This window comes from Vicugna pacos, chromosome 19 (genome assembly GCF_048564905.1).
Source record: "Vicugna pacos chromosome 19, VicPac4, whole genome shotgun sequence".
In the NCBI taxonomy this organism is placed as follows: domain Eukaryota; kingdom Metazoa; phylum Chordata; class Mammalia; order Artiodactyla; family Camelidae; genus Vicugna; species Vicugna pacos.
The window spans coordinates 2,129,400-2,157,202 of NC_133005.1; the positions used below are offsets into that span (position 1 = coordinate 2,129,400).

General features: G+C 46.4%; 1 protein-coding gene across 1 annotated transcript in view; it reads right to left on the reverse strand.

Moving 5' to 3' along the window:
• The window catches only part of XRN2 (5'-3' exoribonuclease 2), a 64,728-nt gene that overhangs the window by 18,631 nt on the left and 18,294 nt on the right, over positions 1-27,803 (reverse strand). Inside the window, exons 7-24 of the mRNA XM_072943690.1 lie at positions 27,507-27,579; positions 27,321-27,371; positions 26,701-26,858; positions 25,649-25,723; positions 25,432-25,565; positions 25,274-25,331; positions 25,083-25,190; positions 20,917-20,961; positions 19,228-19,359; positions 15,816-15,931; positions 13,125-13,260; positions 11,820-11,927; positions 11,638-11,727; positions 10,898-10,970; positions 7,102-7,185; positions 6,241-6,338; positions 5,539-5,618; positions 4,238-4,294 (exon numbers count right to left, since the gene is read on the reverse strand). Of these exons, the coding sequence (XP_072799791.1) occupies positions 4,238-4,294; positions 5,539-5,618; positions 6,241-6,338; positions 7,102-7,185; positions 10,898-10,970; positions 11,638-11,727; positions 11,820-11,927; positions 13,125-13,260; positions 15,816-15,931; positions 19,228-19,359; positions 20,917-20,961; positions 25,083-25,190; positions 25,274-25,331; positions 25,432-25,565; positions 25,649-25,723; positions 26,701-26,858; positions 27,321-27,371; positions 27,507-27,579 (1,676 nt within the window). The remainder of the gene's footprint in view (positions 1-4,237; positions 4,295-5,538; positions 5,619-6,240; positions 6,339-7,101; positions 7,186-10,897; positions 10,971-11,637; positions 11,728-11,819; positions 11,928-13,124; positions 13,261-15,815; positions 15,932-19,227; positions 19,360-20,916; positions 20,962-25,082; positions 25,191-25,273; positions 25,332-25,431; positions 25,566-25,648; positions 25,724-26,700; positions 26,859-27,320; positions 27,372-27,506; positions 27,580-27,803) is intronic.

A 27,803-nucleotide genomic window follows, 5' to 3' on the forward strand; every position in this document is an offset into this window, starting at 1 on the left:
GGAAAAGAAGTCTGGAGGTCCCTGCAGAAGGGACACAACTTCTCATCTGAAAGATTAAGATTTTCCCTTGGATCTTGGAGAACAATTTGAAGACTTACTCTCTCATAAAAAGAGTTACTAAGCTTCCGCTGGCTGACACATTCTAGTATTTCAATTTGTTCCTCAAAATACATACTAAGAACTATGATGCTTTTAGAAAGTAAAGAGCTAAAACACAACTCTACTGTACTGCCCCCTGGGGTTAACATCAGCCACAACCTAGACCCCCTGCAAGTCAAACAGACTCAGGCAGGAATCCGCAGACAAAGCCCCAAAGGGTAACGGGTAACTTTTTATTTGGATCCAAACTTTCAAAGTTCCTGTGGTTTTTTCAGGTTGATGTAATTCCAATTCTTTCAGAAAGAGCATCAAAAATAACAGAAATAATTTCATTTTGCTAAAATATGTAAGTAATGATGAAAGTAACAAAGAGGAGAAGACAGGTTGCTCTCTGACCATTTTCCACGACCAGAAGCACAAGGCATTACTGGGGAGAGCTCTGCAGGGGAGGGAAGCAGTGACACCGAGGCAGTGAGAGGCAGCCGGAGGGAGGAGATGAGGTAACAGCAGCCTCTGGGCAGGCTGAGGTCGGAGACCCGAGTGTGGGGCCACACTGCTTCTCCCAGCTCAGTGAAACAGGAGTATTTCTGCCACTCCCAGGTGGAACAGTGCCCACGCACCCAGCTAAGCTTCCAGCTTCCAGCCCAGCTCCCACACGGGTGTACGATGGGTCCCTTCCTTGGTGGGTAACTGCCCTATTAGTTTAATCACTTAACTGTCTTCATAAACACACGAAGGACAAAATAAATAAAAAATTTAAACCAAAGCCTAGCTGGAAGTAAGGAATCTGAACAGCGCTTCTGTGTCACAAGCAGCACTTTAAACAGCAGCCCTAAGAAGAAAACACCACGGCTAAGTCGCCATAGAAAAGGACGAGAAGGCGTAACACTTGCCCACTCCCACTCGCTCTCAGAATTCTCCTCAGAAAGGCTGCTTTAAGTGCTAGCACCGTTGGAGTGTGCTAGCAGAAAACTCCAAATAACAAGGTTCATTTTCACTCTGTGTTTCCCTGACACGTTCCATAACTGACGCCATTACGCAGCGTCCCGGTGCACGCTGCTCCTGCAGGGGAAACGTCATGGTTCATACACCTGACATTTTAGGGCACTTACAGAGTTCACAGGACCTAAGATGCCTTTTCTGACGGCCCACCAGGAGAGGCTACCCGGCCCCGCGCCCTGGGAATTCAGCACTGCAGGCAGCGAAGGTGCCCCCTCCCGAGCGCCCCCCACCACCACGGCTGGCGCTGCTCGGCGCGCTGTGCTTCTTCAGGCCTGGGATTCCAAGTACCTGCTGGGAGTCTTAGGGACACTGCAGTAATGGCTACACTAAAAAAACCCATCTTCACGTACATCCACATTTTAAAAAAACCCCCTTGAAGAGACAGAACATCCTATCCCGTGCCTGCTCCATCCACAAGTGAACACAGAAAGTGAGAAACAGCCCTTTGAAGAAGAAAGTTTGGGCTCCTGGGAGACTTTGGCAAACACGTGTTCTAACACTACCAACAACCGAGCTTTGACCTGGGTTTAGAAGGATGCCAGGTGCCAGGAGAGAAAAAGAGGACCCTGAGAATGCTGCTCATGAAAGTGACACCCATGAAGGTTATCTAAATGACAGGCTGCCTTCAGAAGAGCAGACAAGCAGTGGAGGGCAGGCGGCAAAGGGCAGAGCCCTCCCAGCAGCGGGAGGACGGCACAGAGACGGGCACTCGGGAGGCACCACCTGGAGAGCAAGGAGGCGGCACCCCGGAGCGGTGGGGACTCAGGCACAGCCCTGGGCTCTGCCAAACTACAGCAGGAATCAAGGTCCCAGAGGGACGGCAGTGTTTAAGGGGAAGACAACAGATTCAGTGGGAAAGGAGGTGGGAGGAAAAAAACCAGCTGGGAGGGCACTACAGCAACCCAGGAGAAGAACGTGCAGAGCAGGCTCCGCGGGAGAAGCCAGAGACGCAAAATGATTTAAGAAAAAACTACTGCAGAGCAACGGTGCAGACACACAGAGCAGCGCGAAGTGAGAACCGAGCTCCTCCATCTGGGCACCCGGGGAGCAGGCGGCCCAGGGGCAGGACCACGAAGCAGGTGCGGACAGCGGTCCGAGCCGAGACAAGCCGGGTGTGCATCCACTCGCCCAGATGAGCAGAAAACTGCGCTGCTGCACCAAGAAGACAGCTTTTTTATAATTTTAAACCATGTACAGGTTTTACAGAATTAAAGCTCACAAAGAATTATTCTAAAAATACTACGCCTAGGCAATCTGCCATGGTAGAGGACGAGCAGGACGAGGAGAACCAGGGGGAACAGCGCAGTTCTCACCAAGGGTAAACCACTGCGTGCTGAATCGCTGACAGAGTCACTACTAAGACAATCCCAGGTCACAGCTGGCTGTATCCTTCAAGGGTCCTTCTGTGAACTCAAGACACTTCAATAACCTCTAAAATACACTTTCTCAACACCACAGGCAAGATCTAAGGTGACGAGAAGGACACACCTGAAGCCAGCGTGAGGACACAGCTCATCGATCTAGACTGTGACCTGGACAACACAGAGAGGGGATGGGAAAGGCCAGGAGTCCAGAAAGAGGGACACCACTGGCGCCAACGGCGACAATTTCAGGTCTTTGTCTGTAAAGCAAAAACGACACTGGGGTACACAGCAAGCCTGGAAGCAAACACACGCCACGAACCACAGTGAACTGGGTCCTGGTCTCAACAACACCTCTCCGAGGAAACAGAGAACTACCTCACCAGGTTAAGAATTAACTTTGCTCTTTCATGAATCTCTAGGAAATCAACTCAATTAAGTCAATCTTATCACGAAGTTATTTTCAACATATACCTGAATATAGACCTGGATCTGAGATCTGCTTTATAAATTTAATTATCTTGTGAAAACACTAGGCACTGGATGATACCAAAGGCCCCTGCAGGCTCCGAAACCACCACCACCACACAAACAAACCTCCAGGACCCCTCAGCCTCGCAGCTCTTCCCCTGGGCAAGTCTCCACACTAATTAGAAAGTTAAGTAGAACTGACTGTTTCTAGAGGGCTGGGAAGGAAGGCCCCTGGAAACAAGGAAGAAACTGCATAGCACGGGCAGACACGGGGCAACCCGGAGAGCACCGGCGGGGAGAACGGGCCCCCGGGGCCTAACGCACGGAGTCCTCGCGGCTGCCCGGGCCGGCCTGTGTGCCGTGGACACAGAGCCGGGCTGAGGGTCCGCAACTCCGCCCTGAACAAAAGCCCGAAGACAAAGAGCCAGGACAATAATGTGTAAAGATAAACAGAAATTGGGTGAAGGTAAATAAAAGCAACTCATCTGGGAAGCACTCCACATTCACAACAGTTTTCCTTAAGTAAAAGCCTAGTTGCTATTTAAACCCATTAACGGCGGGAAAAGAGACACGCTTCTACTTCACAGTAAGAAATCCAAGACTCGCTGCGAGCGGGAAATGGCACGACTGCGTGGGGGGAGCACTCAGGAGCAGCTTCCAGTCCTTGAATCAGCACAGCGTTTGCCCTGCTTCCGTCTAGAGACTGAAGAAAACGAACACAAACCTGCCACCGGGGTCAGTAACTACACACAACAACCACACAGATGAGTGGTGCGTCCGCTGATTTTTTACATTCTAAACATTTTACATACTCAGCAGAAAATGCTGTCACCACTGAAGAAATGAACTATAAATTTTCCAGACAGTAGATATCAGTCCTTATAACAACTGTTGACAAAAAATTCCACAGATTCCTTCCATTTCATCTTAATCAAAATCCAGTATACAGAAGTTTTGTTTCCAGACTCCGCAGGGCCACGACTGTAATGTAATTAAAATGGTCACAAGCGCGTGGGTCTCTGCGCCCCCACGGCGAACCCCCTCCCTAATCCAGGAAGAATCAGGGGTTGTCAGGGGAAACTGGAAAGCAGAGAAGCAGGCTTGTTAAATCAGGAGCCTTAACAATATACATAATTTAAAGTCAAGAGTCTCTGCTCTGAGGTCTGCAACACGGGGACTCGCCGATCTCAAAGCGCTGGTGGGTAACAGCCACAACCTCCCTGTGAACCGGAGGTCCTTCCTGAGCTCACGTGCAAGTTCACAGCTGCGTCCTGGGCGGCTGCCGTGCATCTCGGGACACTCACCTGACCGCGGTGTTCTGTGTCAGGTCCCGTAACAAGGGAACCGGAGAGCACACCACCCTGAAGAGAAACGAGACAAGGGCCGCCTCTTTGTCAGCTGCTCCTTCTGCGCAAGCAGCAGCCAGACGCTGCTGCTCGTTAGGCTTTGAGGAAGGAAACCGTTAAAGTGCACCAGCAAAAAGCAATATAACCCCACCTATCTTTAAACAAGGACCCTATCTTCCTCGTTTGTAATCTCACTAACAGAAAACAATTAATGGGCAAAGGGTTTGTATCAGAATCTGTACAGGAACACCTACAAAACAAAAGGGGGAGGGGACAGAGAACTGAAGAACAGAACAGCTATTTCATAAACGAGGAAACCCAAAAAGTTAAGGAATACACCACATGGCATTCCGTTTCATCAGTAATCAGAGAAATGCAACTGTCATCAGGACAAGATAACCAGGGTCCGCCACGTGGGCAAAAATTAAGGTCCTGACCGTCCCAAGGGTTGCAAGACCCCAGAGCAACAATCTCTCCCAAAAACTGGCACTGAAATTATAAACCAGTGTAACCACTCTGGAAAACCAGCAGATCTACTCCTGGACCTACACCCTTGAGCCGCAGCTCTCCAACTCTGATCTCAGAACCCCTTTATGCACTTAACAACTGCAGACCCCAAGAGTTTCTGCTCATGTTGGTTGCAGCTATCATTATTTACCTATTAAAAATTAAAACTAAGTAATTTAAAATATACTCTAATTTAACAATAACAGTGATAAACCTATTATTAAAAATCTAGTAAGACAACCTCAGGAATAAACTTAATATTAATTTAAAGAACTTTTAAATGAAAAACAACTACATTTTACAAAGCAAAACAAAAAAGACTATCATTACTTTAAATTTCTTCAATGTATAGCTTAGTATCTATCTTAATGTTAGTATTAATAGCTGGATTCTGTTATCCACTTCTGAGTCGACCTCTTGCGTTATCAAACTACATTTAGCCTCTGGAAAACCACCACACACTCGAGAGGAAGAGCGAGAAGGGCAAACAGCATCGTAACACCCTGGCAGTATTAGGAAAACAGTCTTGACCTCGTGGATCTCCTCAGAGGGTAGCGGCAGGGCTACTGTGCTGAAGAGCTGAGCCCTGAGCCCAAGTCTTTTTCAGTCCAGGGGTTTTCTGTTGCTGCTGTTTTGTTTTCTCACTACTTTCTCATTATTACTAGGAAAAGAAACATTCAGGCAACAAAGCAAAAATGCTAACAACTGAACATCTTCCCAGCTGCCCCAATTACACACAGATGAATGCTTACTGATCTGGAAGAATGGCTTCTTCATCCAAAGAAAACCTTCCTTGAATCCCGTGACAGAGTTCAGGTGGTACATCCACCGACTGTGGAAAAACACATTCCTGATCATACACCCCAAAAAATGGAAGGCGGGGACTCAGACGCACGCCTGCACACCAGTGTTCACAGCAGCATTGCTCTTGATAACCAAAAGGTGGAAACAATTCAAGTTCCCACCAACGGATGAGTGCATGCACAAAATGCAGTGTATGCACATGATGGAATCTTACTCAGCCATGAAGGGAAGGAAATTTTGACCCAAGATGGCTGAACCCTGAAAGATTACACTAAGTGAAGAGAGCCAGACACAGGAGGACAAATGCTGACGATGCGATTCACGTGAGGGATCAAGTCACGCAAATTCACCGTCAGAAAGTGGCAGAGAAGTCACCGGGGCTGGGGAGGGCGAGTGGAGAGGTGCCATTTAATACTGGTTACTGGGTACAGAGCCTCCAACTGGGAGGACGAAAAGGTTCAGGAGATGGACTGCAGTGATGGCCGCACATCACTGTGAATGGTCTTAATGCTACAGAATTAAACACTTAAAAAATGGTTAAAATGGTAAATTCTGTTTATATTTTACCAAAATGTAAAAAGTGTACCCTGATGAAGCAACCCAACAAATACACCACGCGAACACGCTTCCTGACGGTGTGGCCGCCGCACCTGCGTGGAGCCCGCCCGGTACAGCTCCGAGATGAAGTCGTGCAGTGGGTGCTGCCGGCCCACGAACAGCACGTCGCCGCCCAGGCTGTTTCTCCTGGCTGGGGGAGGGAGAGAGGGGCATCAGACAGCTGTACTTGCAAAAGCAGTAAAAGGCATCCAAATTTTGTAAACTTAATTATAAAGTTTATGAAAAATAAATTAACAGCAAGAGGCCTAAATATGTGACACGGCTCTGTAGGAAAAAAAACTAGCAAAAAGGCTTCACAGATCAGTGACAGTCAGGAAAGGATCACTAAAAGCCGGCTGAGCACAGGGCTGCACGGGGAGGCCCACGCTTCCTTCCCTCTGCGGAGCTCAGCATCTCACTGCAAGACACACATCGTGTCACCTGAGCACAAAAACTATCCTAAGGATGGTTGACAGAGGAATTATTTCTATAGGTCTATTACACTGGTATTCAACAAATTTTCCAAGAGCCCACCCTGCAATTTCCCAACATTTTAAGTATCAGAATTAACGACAAAATCCCACTTTTGTGAAAAATAACATGAGCAAGCACTCTCGTGTCACAATCTTCAAGCAAAGTTACTGGTACTGAGCCGGGGTTGGGGGCAGGTGAAGGGAAAAAGGGAGATGGAGGAAGTCAAACACCTGTCAGTTTAAGATTTTCATTTAGTGACGATTCAATTTATGGATAATAAATTTTAAAAAACAAATTCAGCTTTTGTTACAAAGAAGTTAAAACCAATGATTTATGCCCCCTTTTATAAAAAATTTGACAAATGGAAAGTCAGATTTTAGAAGGAAACGTGACGCGTGTAGGACGCAGACTCAGCGGCGACCAGGTGAGTGCAGCCTTACACTCTTCGGGAGTGAGGTCCGGGTACACCTCCTCCAGGGCGGCCCGCAGTCTCCGCTCGTCCACGAATGGCAGCAGCGCGACACCTGGGGAGACCAATGCACACCAACCGCGCTGCTATTAGTCACCTAATTTCCAGCTGGTCCAAGCTAACAGTTCTCATAGGATGTTCCTGCTAATATAAACACTTTGGAACTGAGCTCTAATTTTCAGCCAAAATTCAAATGTAAAAGAAAAAATTCCAAAATTTCCATCCTTAAAATGGCTCATATGGGAAACCATGTTTGAGCTTAACTCTGTGATAATAAAAATTCTAAATTAAATGAACAAGAGGCCGAGACACCAGTCTCTTTCTCAGCCTCACTTACTGGGCGCCCTCGGGCAAGCGGCCAACCTCCCAAGGGCTTAGGTCTGACCATTCATCCTTCTAGGACCTTGGTGTCTTCCTGCTGAGATCATTCAACAGGAATACTCGTAAGTGTTGTTCAACTAGATTATTCGAAATGTCTATTCCAGCTCTAAAACCGCATAGTACTGTTTCCATGTTGAAACCTGAAGACCAGCTTTTACACACAAACAGTGGAGACCTGTTTGCTTAAATAACTTTGGGGAGGGTAGGAGAGATGCTCATCTTCAGGCTGAAAGCTGTCGTCTGGCGCGTGCTGGAATTAAGGTCAGTGTTTTACCTGGACCCACGTGCACGACCACCAAAGAAGTGCATCAGCAACACAGTTATCTCCTACCAGGAAACGTAGGAAGTTACGAAGCGCGTTAAGTTCTGCTGTTATAGTATAAATAGCATTTTGGCCAAATAAAAACTTTAAGGTAAACAGCAAAGAGAAATGCCAAATAGAGCTAAATAATTTTGAAACTACTGCCACTCAAAACTGCTGTGTTTGTGATGACTCCCTTTAAAGTGATGAGAAATGAAAGGTTTCCAAAGTCGTTAATTATTTAGCTACCATATTTTCAAAGTTAGGAAACGTGTGCCATTGTACTACCTAGTGAGGAGAATATATATGTATTTTCTCACGTTAAAAAGAAACTAAGTTCTAGTGGGAATCTTATAGCGCCTAAAACATGATTTCAAGGTTGTTAACGTCTATCCTGAGTCAGGCTATTTCAATCACCAGTAAGCACTCAGATGGAAAAACCTAGAAAGCTGTTCAAGTTTAATTAGTCACACACCTAAAAAAGTTGTATCATGAAAAAACAGCAACATTATGTAGCTTTGTCTTCTACCTACCAGATTTAGGACCTAAAATACTCAGAAAGGCCTTCCTACAATGCCAGCGCCAGAAGCTAACTCCACGTAGGAAGCAACCTGCAGGCCAATGACAACCACCTGGTCCTCCTGGCAACACACACGCCACCCCGGCCAGGACAGCCGAGCGCCCGCACCAGCCGTGACCCCGGCGGCCCTGGCAGCGCTGGAGGACGAGCCGACAGCACCCAGGACAACAGCAGCTACTCCCTCCCGAGCACCCACCCCGTTACATGCTCTCACTCACTCGGTCCTCTCCACAACCCAGAGGCGGCCCAGACGGCAGTACCGTGCAGGTAGACACAGGGGTCAGACTCTCCGGATTCAGCTCTTAGCTCTGCCACTGTGGGACTCCAATCAGATTACTTAAATTTTCCATTCATATGTAAAATACACAGCATTCGGAATGTCTCTGCTATACAGTCCTTCTCTCCGTACTACGCAAATATGAAAACACAACATTGCTACCATTACATACAATGTTGGTAAGAACACATGTTCAATAAACGTTGGAAAAGTACCCAGCTATGTTTCCCTTCTACCATTTTAAGATGTACTCAGACAAGAACCTAACGACTATCATTACTCTGCATGGGTTTTAAAGACATGTGTGAAGAAAAGACTGCCTCTCCCAACAGGACTGCATTTTACCTCAAGAACGGTGTGTTCTTGTTAGAACCTAATAGATGAAAATGTTTATATAAAATATAAAAATATTAAAGATCTGAGTTTAAACCCAGCCTAAAATTCACCTGGAATCTTAAGCCAAAACAATCTTGAAAAAGAAAAATGCAACTGAAAGACTCACGCCTCCGGATTTCAAAGCTTACCAGAAACGAAGGCAGCATGGTACTGGCGTCAAGACAGATATACCGAGCAACAGACAGACAGCCCAGAAATGAGCCCGCACACGCAGCCACCTGATTCTCAGTAAGGGTGCCAAGACCATCCACCGGGGAAAGGGCAGTCGTCTCAGCGAACGACGCTGAGAAAATGGACATCCACACGCAAAAGAATGAAGCTGGGCCCTTCCCCTACAACATACACAGAAATTAATTCAAAATGGCCCAGTGCCCTAAATGCACGCACCAGAACTACAAAATTCTCAGAAGAACACAGAGGAAGTTCATGACACCGGATTTGGCAGTGATTTCTTAGATGTGACACCAAAAGCAAAGGCAACAACAAAATAGTCCAACAAAAACTGGACTTGGAAAATTTTAAACTTTTGTGCATTCAAGGACCCTATCAACAGAAGACGATGACCCACAGAACGGGAGAAAATACATGCACGTCACGTATCTGGTGAGATTAGTGTCCAGCACATATAAAGTACTCCTGCGACACAACAACAAAAACCCGTTTCAAAAATGGACAAAGGACCTGAACAGACCATTTTCCAAAACAGACACGACTCCTCTGGACGGTTTCTACCACAGTGACAGTCAGCGGTCACCTGCACGCTTGCGTATTTACTCATTTAACAAAACACTTTAACAAACAGACAAATGCACTTACATCTTCACTTCACTACCCGTCCTTCTACGCCTCCTCTCCCTCTCTGATTACTCCACAAACGTATTAAAACAACCAAAGAGCTCAATCCATTTACCTGGAAAACACGACCACAGAGCACAGCACCTACAATCGACAAGACACAGGCCCGTCAGCACTCCGCTATGAAGTAACAGGGAACTCCTGCTACTACAGACACCAAGAGTCCACCCTAAAACCTCATCAAGTGATCGCTTCGATCTGTAAGTTACTCTCTATTCCCCTTTGCTCCACAACTCTCTTTGAGGCATTTCACAGGTCTTCTGCACCACGGGGAATAATCAAGGAAAAAGAGTGAAAACGTAATTTTACCAAACATGCTTACTACTCTAGAAAAACGTATGGTGGAAGAAGAGGCAAACATGATTTGGTGAATGGGGTCTGGTGCACGACAGCTGGCTGGCTGCCTGTGCGAGACTTCACTGTGCTTTACAATCAGTCATCATGCATTTTTGAGCAGGTAAGTATCATCTTAAATTTAGTACAAATTTCATATATTGTCATTCTTACAAAAGCTGTGAACAGAGGAAATGAGAAAATAATATACAAATAAGAAATAAACTTTAAATTATGATTAATGTCAAGTATTTAAACTAAATTTCTAACACATTTTTCAAAAGTGTCCCTGGAGTATGAGCAAACCTCTACAAGGGCATGCTCACACCTCTACGTCCCTCAGCAGCCTCACAAGGGGTCAGTGACTGAAAGGAGCATGTCCCAAGTCCCATTAACTACAAGGAGATCCAAAAAATAATGATTAACCTATTTCAACCCAGTTTACTGTTTATCAGAATGCTACTATTAAAATTACTAGCAATCACTGCTAATCAGGTGGGATGGAAAAATATCAAATTTTCACATGTAATTCTAAAATATTTATCTTTTACAGGAAACGTTTTATCCCATAAATCGTGTTTGCTCAGAGTTCTAGCAAAAAGAGAAAACTGTTTCAACAAAAAGGACTCATGTCTAAACCTTACCTTGCCATGCATACTTCTTCCCATTCAAGTCAATGGCAAAGTCTTCAGGGTAGAAGTCGATTATGCTAGAATCCTGCACCGGGGAGAAACGTAGACTCAAAACGCGAAGCCACACATTTCTCTTGTAAAGGTGTTAATGTAACTTCTGATCATGTTATCAGGCTTGATAAGAAAACGAGCTTTCATTCCTTTTTAAAATGGTATTCTTTAAATTGCAAGTTTAGTGAAACAAAATAAGTAATTTTATTAACTGTAATTTGTAAAAGATGAAAAAGAGGCATTACTATAGAATTCCAGAGTGGACAGCTGTGCACCCAAGACAGGCAGTGAAGAGCTTACTGACTGTGACCACCCCACCTCCCAGCTGAGTCTCGCGCCTCCCAGGGCACAAAGCCAGCCTGGAGGGGATTCCAGGCGGGCCAGGTTTCTGAGCTCTGGCAGCCACCACGAAGGCTGGAACAAACAAAAATAATGGCTTACAGGGAAGCTGAGAACACAACACCTGTTCTAAGAATTTTCCCCAAACACAAATCAATTTTATTTACTGGTTAGGGTACTGATGGCCAAGGGAAGCAGGAAAAAAAAAGCAGTGAAAAATATACAGAAGAACTCAAATACTTTCATTTGTTTCTGCACTTCACGCTCTTAAAGACGAGATGCAAAAGCAATTGTGACTATTGCTAGTAAAATGTATGACAGAAACCCAGGTCCCAACACCCTCAAAGCACTGAAAGACTCACAGGGTCACTCATGAGCTTCCGCCATGACGGAGGCAGAAAGTTACCACTTGCAGCTGGAAAAACCCCCATCAGTTGTTCCAGTGGTTTAAACTGCAAAAAGGAAAAAACTTCAACATCTGACACACAATTTTTATCTAAGCCAGAATTCTATGAATTTTATGGCCCTAAATAATTCGGCTTACCGGTTTAGTCCCCTTCTCAAAATCAGAGGGCATATCCGCAATACCTTCAAAGTCTGAAGCAAACGGCGCGTAGTGGAACGGGTAGTACCACTTCCAGGACGCACAGCCCTAGCCACCAGACAGCAAAACCCACAATGATGTCAGTGACACAGAGACAAAGAAAGAAGGACTCGACTATTCAGCCTATAACATTCCATTTATAAAACACATGACTTCTGTTAATTTTTCCACAAGTCCTAGAAGTTATTAGATTAAATCTGAACTTTAAAATTTCATGTCAATGGTCCCTTGATTTAAAAAATACTGCAAAATGTCTTTAATTATCAGTAGCTAATACCAAACTTTATATTAACAAACACAATCTGGTGAAGATTTTCGTCCTTAAAATGTGGCTGGTGGCATTTTTTACAACTCTGGAGCTGCTGTCATCAAACACAATGAAAAGCAGCTGAGCTGACACTCCCTGGGCCGACAGGCCAGGAGGGGACAGCACCGTGACTGAGAATAAAATAGGGAAAAGTCTTACCTTACAATTCCCTATTATACTTTCAGTGACAAATTTCTCTATTATAAAACTATTCAAGTAAGCCCACCAAAAAACCCCCCAAAACAAAAGCAAGTTATGCTCATAGAAAAGAGAGGTCTTCCTGGTATGTGTTTGGACCCTGTGCCTGGTGGATTAAAATCTCAGCAGGAGTAAAACATGAAATTAAAATACTTTATAGGTGATACTTGGTGCATTACTTTCTACTTCCTAGGCTCCCCTACTCTCAGATCACACCAAACTTCACTTGCTTCCCTCTCCGAGCACAAAACCAGACAGAACCGCCGGCGCCACAGCCCCACGTGTCTGCCTGGCCTCTCACCAGTCTGACAGCTCAGTTATCACAGGCCGCGAGGAAGGAGGAAGTGGTATCATTCAAGATCCTCAGATTCTTACCAGAATTTTCCAGGCTTTGTCCTCTGTTCAGTCACTGAGCGCCTATCTATTAGCTACTCAAGTATTTTTTCATTCCAATTTTAAAGAACACTAAACTTAAATCATTTGGAAGACAAAGTACACTCAACGATACCCGATGTGGAAGCCCTTCAACACAACATACATTAGCTTTGTTTGTATATTAACACCCAAGGAGGTTTAGAAACAAATATTATTTAAAGTGATGAATTTCTAAACAAAAAGCTTAAAAAAAAGTGAGTCTAGGTTTAATTCAGAATATAGCTCAATGGCACACATTATTACAGAAACTATTCTCCTAAAATGACTAAAAGCTGGAGCTCTAAAGGAAAGCATTCCCTCTGTACCTGGTAATAATAGCGAAGAACCCAGCAGAGCCCTTCCACGTAAGACTGCACAACTTTGCGACGGAACTTCTCATCGGCCGCGTCCACGTCGAATTTGTTCTTGTAGTACCGCTGCTTCCAGCCCGCTTCCCACAGTCTAAAATCCAGGCAAAGCCAGTTCATGCTCAAGTAATGTACTTTTGGTAACTGTCTACCTATTCATCACCCAAATCAATGTATATTTAATATCCAGGTGCAGTGTAAATAAGTTAAACAGTAATGTTAACAAACACAGCTTCATTTAATTTCTAAAAAGTCTACTTTCACAGGATTTATTACCAACTTAAAGACATTTAAACATCAGAAACTCAAACACTGATTCTAATCAAATCATTATAGAACCACATTTTAAAAAAGAATAGTCACTAAAGTAGACAGAACACTTGTTCGCTCAAATGTTCATATTTGTGGAATAATTCTAAAATTACATTTAAAGATTCAAATACTGCAGGTATTTTTAATAGCGCAAGTTCCTCAGTTTGTTAAAATATATTTAAACTGTACAAAAAAGTCAGTTAAATTACTTTAAAAAAAATTGCTTGGGTAACTCGTTTAGAGGTAAAAGGTGGTTTATAAAAGAGTAAAGTGTCTACCTAACCCACTCCTCCCACCCCCCTTGGGCCTTAGGCGCTCTGAGCTAAGAGCTGTCAGCCGAAGGCAAGGCTGGGCACGCGCAGGCAGGCAGGCAGGCGTGTGTGTGTGTTCTGATAAAACTCAAAGGCAGGTCAGTCAACTCACTACACAATCATTAATCACTGAAAATACAACGTGAAGAACCGCATTTTTCACCCGGAGCATATGTTTTCCTAAGCACTCACTTCTCATTCTCTAAGAGATTAAAACATTTCCTTGAAGGAACACAAAGCAGCAGGGAAAAAAAATCCCGCCCGACCAGGAACACCAGGTAGGGCGAGCCTACACTAAGACTGCCCGCTGCCGGGCGCCCGGTCTCACACACTAATTGCGGTCGTGTTTCAGGACACAAGTGTGCCCTGCTTTTCAAAAGTTTGCATTACACCACTCTGCTTTTGCAAAAGACCTACACGAATACCTGTTTTCTTTAACCGAAAGAAATCCAAGGAGGATTTCTGCTTTAACCAAAAAAAGAAAGTGGAAATGACGTTCAGTGTGATTCCTGCGAGCCGTCACAGGGCAGCGGGAGTGGTCCCGCCAAGCCCTGCCCGGGAACCGCAGCCAGCATCCAGCTGCCGGAGCTTTATCTCCGTTCATTCTGTGCATCTGCTGGCAGATGTGTCCTAAGGCCACTGCTGCTTCACTGCACGGCACGGTGGCTATGAGAGGTGTCACGGGCACCTCCACTTTGGGACAGTGGGGGACCCCATACCCCACACACACAATGGGTTCACAGAACACCAACCAGGAGAAGGATTCTCCGTCTGTAATGTGGACTGTCACCATTTTATAGAAACTATTAACAAAATAGATGCTAAGAATCCCAAGCATTTCTTTTGGGGGTGGGGCAGTAATTAGGTGTTTATTTATTCTAGTGGAGGGACTGGGGATTGAACCCAGGACCTTGCATGTGCGAGGCATGCGCTCTACTACTGAGCTATACCCTCCCCCCTCAAGTACTTCCTGATAGAAGCATTCCTACCTCGATTATACTCAGCACAAGGATTAAATGATAAAGTACTAAATAAATCAAGCTAACGATTAAGCTAGTATTGATCATGATGGCTTCACAGTAAAACAAAAAACACTCTCAGAGGAAAAGCCATTGTTACAGAAGCAGAGCGGTAAAACTCAAGTCAGGTAAGTGTTCGATTACAGGTCACCAGAGATCTCAGAATCTGACATCAAAGGATGTCTGGAAAGCACAGAATCACACATGACAGCTGTCAAGTTTCTAACCACAAATACAAATACAGCATCGACACCCCGTGTAGCAGGGTGAACTGTGGACCACTGCTGTTTGCTTAACTCTGAAACATACCATTCTGCTAAGTTCTTAATGAGTTACTGAGACTGTCGGCCTTCTGCACTTGGAGCCCAGGATTCAAACCTGGATTTAATTACGGCAGAGGCTGGCAGTCTTACTATAATGATGACCTCAAACTTCTCGACCAATTAAAGAACCAAAGGTTCCTACTATAAGGGGGTAAGTATACTGCTAAAGGAAAACTGTGTAATGAAACAGAACCGTGCATATGCAAGTCCGCGGCTTTTAAAACTACATATTTATTTCTTAACCAAATGACTTTTGCATATTTCATCTTGAGGAAAAACTTCTCAACTGAGACTAAAGCAAGCCACATTATGTATCCAACAGTAACTGAGCCTTCTGGGTTAAGCAGCTCACAGATTCCAGCTCAGCACAGCAGCGTGCAGATCGCACAGTCCGAGCTCAGCACCTCGCGTCTAGCTGATCCGGGGCCTGGTCTCAGAGGGAATGAGGCTCGGAGGGCAAGAACCCACGCGCATACTAATCTCCATGCTTGGGTTTAACGGCTACAGCTTACTCCTCTCCCTGGAATTGACTGGCTGTTCCAACCCTCCACAGTAATTACTGGTGGATAAAAAGATCACGGGCAAAGATCTGACGGCACCGAGGCTCTAGGCTAAACAGCATTAATTAGACTGCCTCTATTTCAGCAATTTGCTAACAAAGTGCTACCAAAAAAAAGGCTTCACCTGACGTTATCCTCTGGCTCAGGTTCACTGTCACTGTCTTCCGCTTTTCGCTTAATCCCTCTCGGAGACGGGGAGCCGTCAGAGGTGAAGCTCGTGTTAGGAGACACCGAAGGACTCTGCAGACAAGGACGATGTTCAGAGGAGGATTTAATTATTCATTTCATACACGAAGTTACACCCAGCCGCTATCAGCACCATGCTTCGTGCTACTACGTTTTTTAAAGAGCTGGTAAACAGGCATGGTAAACGTATTTAGAAAACACCAAGACTGATCTGGCCTGTCGCACTTCCCCCAAGAGTAACACAGCGCCACGCTTCCTGCGCTGAACCTGAAAAGAATTTGAACATTCTGAGGGTAAAAACTGCTTCAGAAGAAAAACGAAAATTTTAATTTTATAGATTTTTTTTAAACTACTACTTAAATTGTCTTCCTTTGGTGATTCCCTGTTCTTAGGAATTCATGATCACTTTCTACCATCAAATAGCAAACTTTATGTAAAGGGGGAAAATACACATATACATAAATTAGTAATACATAAAATAGTCAAGCTGGTGAAGATGAAGTTAAATGCTACGTGTTCAAACTAGTACAACCCCTCTGGAAAGCAGCAGTTTAGCAAGACTCTGCCAGATAACTATCACATTATTTTACACATACTGTTTTAAAATTCAATGTAGACATAAAACTCTATTGGTCGTCTTAGAAAAATGCACACCTTACTAGTACTTCAAAGACCTAGATATCACTTTAAATTCACTACCATCTCTTCCTTCTGTCCCTAATTCAATGAAGACAGGAGCAGCCTACAGGATTTTAATATTTAATTAAAAATTTAAAATCTGCAACTTTAGTTTTATGTTAAATGACCAAAAACTTAAGTGGCAGAAAAGGTTTTCATGGTAAAGGTTTTTTCTGTTATTCACAGTATATTAGGTATTTCGAGTAAATTGAATTATTTTTAAACTGAGAGCTCAAGAAGATATTTTAATGATACTGTAGCTAAAACCTTAGCATAAAGGTAACTCCCACCACAGGCTAAGAACGTTTGTTACAGCAAAACAAAATTGTATTTCACATAGAGTTTAAAACACTTTCCTTTTAAAAATGTATAGTGTCAGTTTCACTCATGATGCCGTGTGGCCAACACTGTCCCCAAACCTCCACAGAACCAGTAAGGCAGTCAGTCCAGGAGCGCACGGCTGCACCCGCAAAGCGAGATGGGTGTGCTCGGGCAGATCTGAGCCGGGGGCACAAGGTCACCCTTCCGGGCAGTTGAAGCCGCAGCCTCAGCGTGGAGCGGCGGTGACAGTGTTCCCTCTTCAGAGGTTATTGCCGGGATTAAGTGAAACGAAAGGTGTGAAAGATCAAGAGCACACCTGATTCACTGAGCCATCACTGCTACCTTTTAAACCCCAGGCTAATCCACCTGGATTAAAATTACGAGAAGAAGCTGTGTAAAAAGCAAACTTTCCCGTATTGACAAAAGATAAATTCCATCCTTAAATAACAAAAACACACTTCTGAGGAAAAGAAAAAAGGTGGGTGTTTGCTCTTTAATGCTAAACCTCCACTCTCTCTTCTCTGTCTCTGCCAACAGAAGGATTCTTTCCTGAACATACCAGATTCATACTAATTCACAAAAAATGTCTTTTTTAAAAAGCCATTTTGCAATCAAATTCTGTTAAATTGAGAAATAAAGAAACCATGCATCAGAATGTAAAGATTAAAAACACATACTTATGAAGAAACAAAAGCCACGTGACCACCGGCAGACACGCGTCATGCACTAACACTTCCAACAACTCCAAAAAAACAGGGCAAAGAAAGCCACGCCGAACAACAAACCCAGAACTCCAAAGGTCATCTTTAAATGAACCGGTAACATGGCTTCATGACTTCCTTAAATTCGGAACATTCTAGATGGAAATCCCTCTGTGCAAAGACTCCAAGAGAAATAACTGTGTCCAGAGGAATTAAACAAGGATCAAATAAGCAAGGTGAACACCAGCCTCCCGACTCTGACACCATTTCAGGGGTTATCGTCAACAGTGGGCGGGTTCTGTGGAGCCTGAACACACCACTGGAGCCCTCCTCAGGGTACTCACGAGCGGCAAAGTTCAAACCCACCTGCCTCCCAGACATTAAGAAAGCAGCGTTCTATCATTCTCATGGCCGAGAACGCCGGCCACTTCCAGTCCCACTCTAAGGGGCTGTAGTCCCTGTGACCTTGAATGACAGACATCAGCCTTTACTGTTCTACTCAAGGGTCTCACTGCATCCCCTTTCTCTGACCCTCCACACCCCACCCTGTTCATGAGCAAGGGATAAGACAAGAAAACAAAAACCAAGCCAAACAAAAACACAACAGGAACCCAAGCGCCTCCTCTCAGGAGATGCAACACCTTCTTTCTCAGATTCCAAATCTAAGGTCCTGAGACATCTAGTTGAGAATATATGGGAATATAAATTCAATCAGTCTCTCGATATGGCAAAAAATCTCACATATGGGATTGCCCTGTAATAAGGGATGCGAGCATCAGCAGGATAACTACTAGAAAAGCAAAACTTCAGTGTCCGAATCTATGCCGTTTCCTCGGGTGTACCACAGGAAAACTGCACACAGCATCTTCTCCTCCCCCTACAGAACTCCCTCTCACGCTTACTAGCCTGAAGTGAGCAACGGCTATGACTCCCTGTGGCCTGTGCGGTAGTTCCCGCACCCCTGCTCGCCGACCTGCCGCGGGCCTGGAGCTCCTGATCTCATCAGCACAACAGGGAGCTAGTAGACAGCACAGCCTCGCTGGCTGGGACCACCTGCTTCTGCAGTTTGGACGACAAATTCAGACGAAGAGGGGTACCATGAGGCACATCCATTCAGTTGACATGCAGGGGGTTTACAAACAGGGAGCAATCAGAGCCTGGGCGGTGAGAGTGGCCCTGAAACCCCCTCGCTCTGTCCGCTGACTGGGCTGGCGAGGGTTCAGGCGGAGAGGAGACCTGTACTGAACAGACTGAGGAATACTGTTCTGCAGAAGGCCCGGAACCGAGCCCTGGAAGGCAAGGCAGGCCCTCCTCTCGGGTCCCACGCAGAGGCAGCCGGCCTTCCCCCGTGCTCCCGGCGCCGTTGCCGCCGTGCCTTTGGGCAGAGGGGGCGCCGTGGCCCGGCCGTGTCACAGGCATGCGCAGCTATGGGGCTGTCTATGCTCATGCGCACGCTCTTCTCTTCCACGTCACTTAGGTGTTATCATATTGATAAAGATGGATTTAAGAGAATTAACATCATCTCAAGGCAAAGGAAGTTGAGAAAAACTACAAAACAGAACCACTCCAGGCTAAGGGATTACCTCACACACAGCGGCAGGGGCATGCAACAGTCCCCACCCTCCGTGTGCACGGAGGCGAGTCACTTACGGAGCTGTTCTGCATCCTCATTTCATAGGCTGCTTGTCTCGGGTTACTGGCCACTTGAGATCCTAGTGAACCTCTCGAACCCAGGGCGTGAGGAGTTAATATTCCACCAGGGGAGAAAGACGGCTGATCTCTCTAACACAAACGGAAATAAACGAATGTAGAAATTAAATCACAACACAGTTAGAGGACAGGCAGAAACAAGGGCAGTGGGAATGGTCCCCACTGTGGGCACTTCAAGGGCAGAACGGGTTTCTGCCAGCATCACGGGGTCATCCACGTCTGACACGAAGGCGACCTGCCCTGCAAACAAGTCTGCAGCAGTAACCCTGCCCCAAGGGAACACGTGGCGCCCGTTCTGCTGCGACTGCACAGACTGAGTGCCAGCTACTTTCAGTTCCACGCAGGAAGTGTTCAAGCCTCACTAGGCTGTTCTGCTGGGTTTACCTACAATTTCCTAACACGTTCAAGACATGATTTTAGGCAAATAAAAATAACAAATAATAACACAAATATAACATTTACCTTAATGGTTAAAAAAAAGTCAGGAGTTTGATTTCTCCGTAGGAAATACAGCTTCTATTAACCCTTCACCTTGCTAGAATTTAACTCTTTACTGCCAATTAGAGATATGATTACAGCTATAGTAGGTGACAGCTGTGGCTGACTGATAGCTACTGACACAAAATAATATCTGGTACTACATATAAAATAAATAAGCTGCAAGGATATACTGTACAACACAGGGAATATAACCAGCATTTTATACTAACCATAAATGGTATATAACCTTTAAAAATTGTGAATCACTGTCGTCCACCTGAAACATGTACTGCTACATGAACTATGTCTCAATAAAAAAACTAACTGAAAAGAAAGTAAAAAATACATAAAGAAGAAACCAAATACGTTCCTCCCAATCTAAGCGGCTTGGAACCGTCCTGCAACAACAAGTAACTCTACTCTTCTCCTTTCTGGGCTCCTGAAACTGCTCAAACCCCATGAAAGAGGAGAATAAAAGGCAGTCTCTCAACTGCATGAGTTTAAAATTCAACAAGGAAGACAAGAATCGCTAGAGATAAAGGGAAGGACTGCTCAACCTAGCCTACAAGCAGAAGCAGCAAGGGAGGCCGGGGAGACGACAAGGTGTGCGGGGTCCGGAGCAGGCACCTTCTGGAGGGGCCAACGGGAGGCAAGGCTCCAAGTCAGGAGGGACGGGGTGCGCTGAGAAGAGAGCAGGGGGAGCTGGCGGCCAGGGCCCGACCAGACCTCAGTGCGCACAGCAGCCACACCAAGGGTCACTGGTGACTTCCAAGCAGAGAAACAACAGGGCTCTGATATCTTGTTCTAGGAAGATGAGCCTGACAATACAGGCTTGCAAGGGGACACAAGGGTCGACTGTTCTTACCACAAAAACAACACCTGACTCTTGTAAAACCTCAGACAGCTGAGTGTCACCTGCCCGCTCCTGCCTACCGAGTGTTTCCTGCAGACTCCCTATGGCTTGTAGGACAGTGGCAATAAATAAGGATCTCTTTAAAGTCAATACCAGGTAAGAAGGCAGCTGGGTGGGGACTAAGTCCCTAACCAACCCCTCCCGGGAAAGGAATAAAAAGCTCAGTAATGAACATCCTCCTCCCCAGCTGTGAACTTAACACCACTGCCAGTCTTGTGGAATTCGGGAAAACTCACCTTCATTCTCTTTCTTTTTTCTTTCTGTCGTCTTCTAAAACTGTCCTAAAAGTATAAAATCCACATATTCTGTCAAATAATTACACAAAAATGTAAGAGTTAAACATTACCAGGAATGATTCAGGAGACAATTAAAGTTTTAAAGGAAGACCCCAGAAACCAAGGCACACAATTAAACTAGGCAATGGAACGTGCGCTCTAAGTGCTGCAGAGCAGAACTCTGGATGGACAGAGAGCGTTCTAGACTGAGTTTAGATACAATTTAAATTTTTCCTCTTAATTTTTTTTTTCAGATTGTTTTTCACACCGTTTCAGGAAAGAATGCAAGAGTCATGACAAAGACCCCTGGTTTCACGCTGGAGTGAATAGGCTGCCGATGTGGAGAAGACACACATAAGAAAACAAGTCTCTTAAGTTGTAACTGAATACAGCTAATCATCAAGATGACCACTGAAGAGAGTCAACAAAGCAACTTAATAATGAGGCTTGACAGGTCCTAACCCTGAGACACGTATGGCACAGCGGCTGGAGAGCAGTGGGGCGCTACGCAAATCCTACCCCGCCAAGTCCAGGATGTCGATCAAAGACAGGAAGACAACACAGGTGTCTGCACTGCTTATTCCGGGCTGAGCTGGCCCACAGGAAAGGGGCCAGGCCCCTGCACTCGTTTTCAAAATGCAGCCATGGTTTCAACCAGGCAGGATTTAGGGCTGATCTTGCTCCCCACATACTGGGTCACTCAAAGGCCTCCTTTACCTCAGAAAGCACTGAAGTGACAGCTGGGGTGGTCACCCTACTCGCTGCACTGCCACCCCTCTGTGCCAGAGCCACCACCTGCAACGGAATTCTGAACCAGAGCTGCACCCCAACACGTGGTGACCGGCTGCCCTAAAACCTCCTGAGACGTGAACACCGCCCATTTCCCTAATCAAGCCTCTGCCCCACCATTAAGGAAACTTCTCCTATCTGACCACGGCCCTCCCTTCCTGGCCGCCAGGACCCTGCACTCACCTGCCCTCCTCTCTCATCCTGCTGCGTCTCCACGCAGCTCCCCAGCCTCTTCGTGCTGGTGGCTCTCTGGGCCCGACACTTGGCCCTCTCCACTTCTGTGCTCTCACGGAAGTAATCATCCAGTCTCGGGGCTTTAAACACCATCTACCTGCTGACGACTCTCCTACCAGGACCTCTGCCCACTCATCGCCCAACCTGGGTGTCTCAAACGGAACACGTCCAAAGTGGAATCCCCACCCCCAGTGCTGCCCCTCCCAGGCTTCCCATCACAGCTGCTCAGAAAAATGCTTGGGTCATTCCTGACACCTCTTGTCTCACATCGAGGATTAATCCGTTAGCCACACCTGCTGGTTCCAGCTTCAAAACATGCTCAGAATCCTGCCACCTGTTACCTTCTTCACTGCCGCCATGCTGGCTCCGATGGGCTGGCTGCCTCCACACAGCAGCCAGAGGGATCGCTGTACAGTACGTATCACACCTCTATCACGTTTATGGTTACAAGATGTAGACTGAGAGCTGAAGTCCTGTTAACGACCTACAGGGATCTCTCAGCTCGGCCTCTGCCTTCTTTCCAACCTCTTCTCCTGCCCCCCCCACACTGGCCCCTCCGTTCTATGGACACCCGTGTGTGCTCGTGCCCTGTCACAGCGGTTCCCTCTGTCTGGGATGCCCCTCCTGCATGGCTGACCCCTCACATCCTTAGCTCTTGGTTCTAAGCCGTCTGTCAGCAAAGCCTTCTCCAGTCGCCTCTTCTAGGACGGCAGCCTTCCCACCCTGCCTTCCCAGACGCTTCCTCATCTGCTTTATTTTTTCATTTTTTGGAGGGGGGAGGTAATTAGGTTTGTTTACATAGAACAGAGGTACTGGGGATTGAACCCAGGGCCCCGTGCGTGCTGGGCAAGCCCTCTACCACGGAGCTGTGCCCTCCCCCCACCTATCACTCTCAAACACATGACACAGTTCACTTCGTTTCTGGGTTTACTGTCCATCTCCCCCGGAGAACGCCAGCTCTACGCGGTCAGAACTTTCGTCTGTTTTTTTTGTCCTTTTGATTTTTGCTGTATCGGTAACATTCAGAATACTACCTGGCACATGGTAAGCACTTAATAAGGATTTGCCAAATAAACAACATCTGCAAGAAGAAAGGCAAACACCAAAGCTCACGGAGTAACAAGCATCGCGCCGACCTAACCGCCCAGCCTCAGAGCGAGCACAGATGTAGCCCCGGTCTCCTCTCTGGCCCGCTGTCTCTCAGGGAGGCAGTCACACAAGCAGAGCAGGCCCACCGCACACAGATCCTACTCGTGTTCAGTCCTTTTCTGTCCTATGAACTCCTCTGGAAATCTCTCAAAAGCCGTAGACACACTTTCCAGGAAAACACATGCACCCAAATACTTATTTATACTGAATCTCTGAGGGGTCATAAATTTTCCCCAGTACTCAACCACACTGACAGACGTCACACAATGTCACGGACGCCAAAAAGACCCAAAGCTGTGAAATGTCCTCTCTGCCAGGCCAGCGGGAAAACGAATCACATACTTAACCCTAGAGCACCGTGGTATCTATCCAGGGTCACACATCCCCCCCAACACCAAACACCGATATTTAATAGGACGGAGCCCGCTGAAGCCACGTAGAAGGACTTTCCTGGCATGACGTTTGTGCGCCGAGTAGCACATGGCAGGTACAGCTTTTTCTTAAGCATCAACGGCAGCAGGTCAAGTGGAGCCACTGTGCCTGGTGCAGAATTAGTTAAAAACGGCCGTTCCGGCAGACATGCGATACCCCAGACCAAGCGAGGTCTGTTTTTTGAATTTTACATGTGAAGCCTGCCAAGCACCCAAGGCTCTGAAAGCACACCTCCCTCTGCTCTGCAAAGGGGTACCCAGAGTTCCACAGCGGAGGACGCCAGCCCCAGGCCGCAGAGCTGAGGGACAGACACTCCTGTCAGATACAGCACATCCTCGCTCAGCCGGGAGACCATGGAGCAATGCAGCCGTGCTGGTACGTTACTACCGCTCAACAGCCACATGACTTAGAAAATCAGTCTCTGAGGGTAATTCCTTCACTTCCTTTCTGCTCATTTTACCCACCGCTCGCCTCCCTTCCACTCCCCCATAGTCACCCTCCAACCCACTCTGCCTCCCGGAGCTGCCCCTCCACCCTTGGCTCCCGGGGTGCCCCAGCCCTGGCCGAGGACGAGGGGCCTGTCCATCGCGCTCTGACGCCTTGGGCAGCACCAGCGCCCCGCTCTGGGGGCTCCTCCCAGCTCCCTGGGACAGATCCCACCTTCTCCCAAAGCGCCCGCACTCCTGAGGGCCCCGCGGGAGGCATTTCATTCCATGCACACTCCCAGGGAGTTCAAGTTCACTCTCACAGTGAGGTGTCTCCCCTCTGCTAGTGGTTCTCACATTTCCTTTCAGAGTCTGCTGCCAAGCGCTCTACATGCACCCATCCAACTGGTCCACGGACTGCCCTCCTCTCAGGTGTCCAGTGGCCCCTCAAACTCAGTATCTCTTCTCATCCCCATCCCATCCTGCTCTCCTGGGTAGATGAGGGGGACCTGCTATTTCAGTGAACGGCACCACAACCTCCCCACTGCCCAAGCCGGAGACCTGGGCTCCTCACCTGAGCCCTCACCCGATCATATGAAGCCAATTCCCAAGTGCTTTGTGATTTTATTTCCTTTTTTAAGCCTACATTTCTTACAGCTGTAAGTCTCCGCTTTGGCGGATGCAATCCAACCCAGACCCCATCCACTCTGCTACCAGAGTACAGAGCTCCTAGATCCAGAGCAGAAACACTGCCTACAGCACTCGGCAGCCACTAGTTCAAGTCCAGCACTCTTCTAGCTGTGGAATTCTCATTTCATGTCCCACTGATTAGACAGATGTTTGGATTTACATCTTAGTTAAGAGTAAGAAGAGAAAAAATTACAATGCAACCCTCATAGTGTGCAATACACAGCTCCACACAGCAAGCAGCACAACCTTTATACCACAGTCAAAGCACTGGCCACTCGTGATCACCTTGGTGTTTGATACACTGTAATGATTTAACAGCGCGCTCAGAGAGGTTAAAAGGACAATCACAGGTCATCATAGCCTATTAGAGACAGGAGCAATTGAGCTACTGCAAGAGAAACACTTTACCTCATCATCCTTTCTCTTTTTAAAAATGCTATCCTCAACTTCACCAACTGCTAACATGATCATCTGTACTCTCTGCAGATTGACATAACCACTTTCTGTAAGGTAACCCTGTAAGTGATAAAATACATGTAAAATGATCTCCTTTTACAAGCAAATACTTCTGTTTTGAAATTATTCAAGAGTGAACTTACCCCAGTTTTGTGTACCACAGTTTTGTAAATGTTAACCAAACGGTCAATTGCACCTTCCCTGCCGCCAGGAAACAAACATTCCGCATTAGGACCAGCGTGCACTGCGAAGGCGGGAAGGCTGCGAGGGCGGCGGGGGACCTCCGCGCGCGCGCACACACCTGATCTCCAGGGACGGCAGGTGAGGAAGGAAGTCGTTCCCCACAAAGAAGCACATGAAGACCCAGTCGTCGATGCTCCTCTCCACGTCGAACGTGAACGGCAGGCTGGCCATGGTGAGCTCTCTCTCCAAGTACTACAACCGACAAGGGGCGCCGCGTTACGGCTGCCAAGGGGCACCCCACCTTCGAGCCCCAGGCTCGGGCCACGGCTACGTACCTCGCGGAGCACACTGAGCCGGAGGAAGATGAACTCGCCCTCTGCACAAGGAAGACTGTCTGCAAGCTCATCGTGCTGCAGGGAGGGGGGAAAGACTCAGCCCATCTACTCTGAGCCCTGCATTCTCGCCAACCGAGCAAATACTGCGGCTTTTCTAAAGACAGACCCGCTTAACGTTACAAGTATTAACTAAAAAAAGAACTCACCAAACCATTTGAAAAATAAAAATCACTCATAATCTGAAACACACCCAGGCGAGGGGTCGGAAATGTTTTTTTGTAAAGGGCCAGACACTAAATATTTTGGCCTGGAGGGACATTTACGGTCTCTGTTGCATATTTTTTCATGTTTTATTTTGTTTTTACAACCCTTTAAAAACAAAAAACCTTAGCTCAGAGGCCAAATCTAGAGGGCTGTGTTGTGAACTCGACCCTCACCCACCCAGTACCGACATTCTGATGAACACCTCACGTTCTCTGTCAACGTGTATACTTATCAGCTGCTTTTCTCACTCAACATGCCTTTTAATGAGGCACCATATTCTTAAAACAGAAACCCCTTTAAGAGAATGGATGGTGATCAAGTGAACCCCAAATATATAGCAACTAGGAGTAACTTAGAAGCACCAAGAAGTTTAAAATATTTGATTCATAGTTCCTTTTAAGAATAACCACTGGAGATAAATACTTCTACCAACAAATCGTGTGCAGTGGGCTTTATTAGCCACGAGACCTCAGCCTCACGTGGAGACAAGCTGGGTGAGAGACCGTGGAGAGCAGGAGCGAGTGCGCCGTGGCTCTGAACGTGTTACTCTAAGAGCTGAGGAAGACCACCTCTGTCAGGGTGACAGGGCAAGCAGGCAAAAACCCAATCAACCACGGTCTCCGCTCCAGCCATTCTTAAAATGAGGCACCTGAATATACCTAACGCCACTGACCTGTATACTTACACATGGTTGAAATGGTATGTTTTCTGTTACGTTTATTTTATCACAGTAAAAAATAAAATTTAAAAAAATTTAAATGAGGCTACTGGCATCTCAAAGTTCTTACCTTCCCCTTCTTTTCTCTTGGCAAACCTTCACAGTCCTTCACCTCGTGCCCCAGCTGATTACAGAGCCCGCACGGTTTGGGCTTGTTCGGTTTGAACTCTTCTCTGATGATGGTAAAGTTGGGCTCATGTGTAGCAAGGCCGAGCATAATGAGGTCAGCTGTCAACAACACCACCACGCGTGACAGTGGGAACGTTCAGAAGGCCCCGACTGCGACAAAGCAAGACATCACCGCAACGCGAGGCACCAGCGCAGACAAGCCCAGACGGGCACAAGAGCAGAGGCAGCACAGCCGCAAAGCCTGCAGGCTCCCTAGCAGGAAACAGGGCAGCCTCCAGATACGCGGGCCTAGGACACAGACTGCCACTCGAGAGCCAAGCATCTGGAAATTTTCCACTTAAAAGACATATGCAATCATACGAAGAGGGTGAAAAATGTTAAAAAAAAAAATTAAAGATAAGTGAACATTAATCACAGATTAAACAACTCCATTCTAGTTCCCTCTCAAACAGAAAATTTTTAGAATTTCCAGGCAACCACAAATAATCCATCACTATACACCCACCCATCGACTTGCTATGTTTCAATCCAAGAGACTCAGACCCCAGAGAAGCAGCTTACCGTCAGCTCCACACAGGCAGTGGTGAGTGTTTGGGTCGTGGTTGGGCTGGGCTGAGGAGGGAAGACACGCAGTTACATCAGTGCACTTCACCCCACAGGCGGTATCCCATATCACCAAGTATTTTCTACACAACGGCTTGTTTTTTCAAGTGAACATATAATCAAACATTTACAAGCGTGCTTTACCTCTTTGTCTTCTAATGTAATCCATGATTTTATGTTCCCCTTCACCAGGGACACTAGCATCAGATAAAATAACCTACAAAAAGCAAAAAAAATTTTCAGCCGCCTCAAATTTTCTAGCACAAAAATCAATAGAACTGAGTATCTTAAATTGGGATAATTCTATTAATAGAGTGTTACTAACTGGAAATTTTTCTTAGTAAGGTGTTTATGTATTAGACATCAAAACTATTTCACTGGTTAATTTACTACATGGAATATTAAAAACATGAAATCTTTAGGTCAAACTGAGCCGTTAGA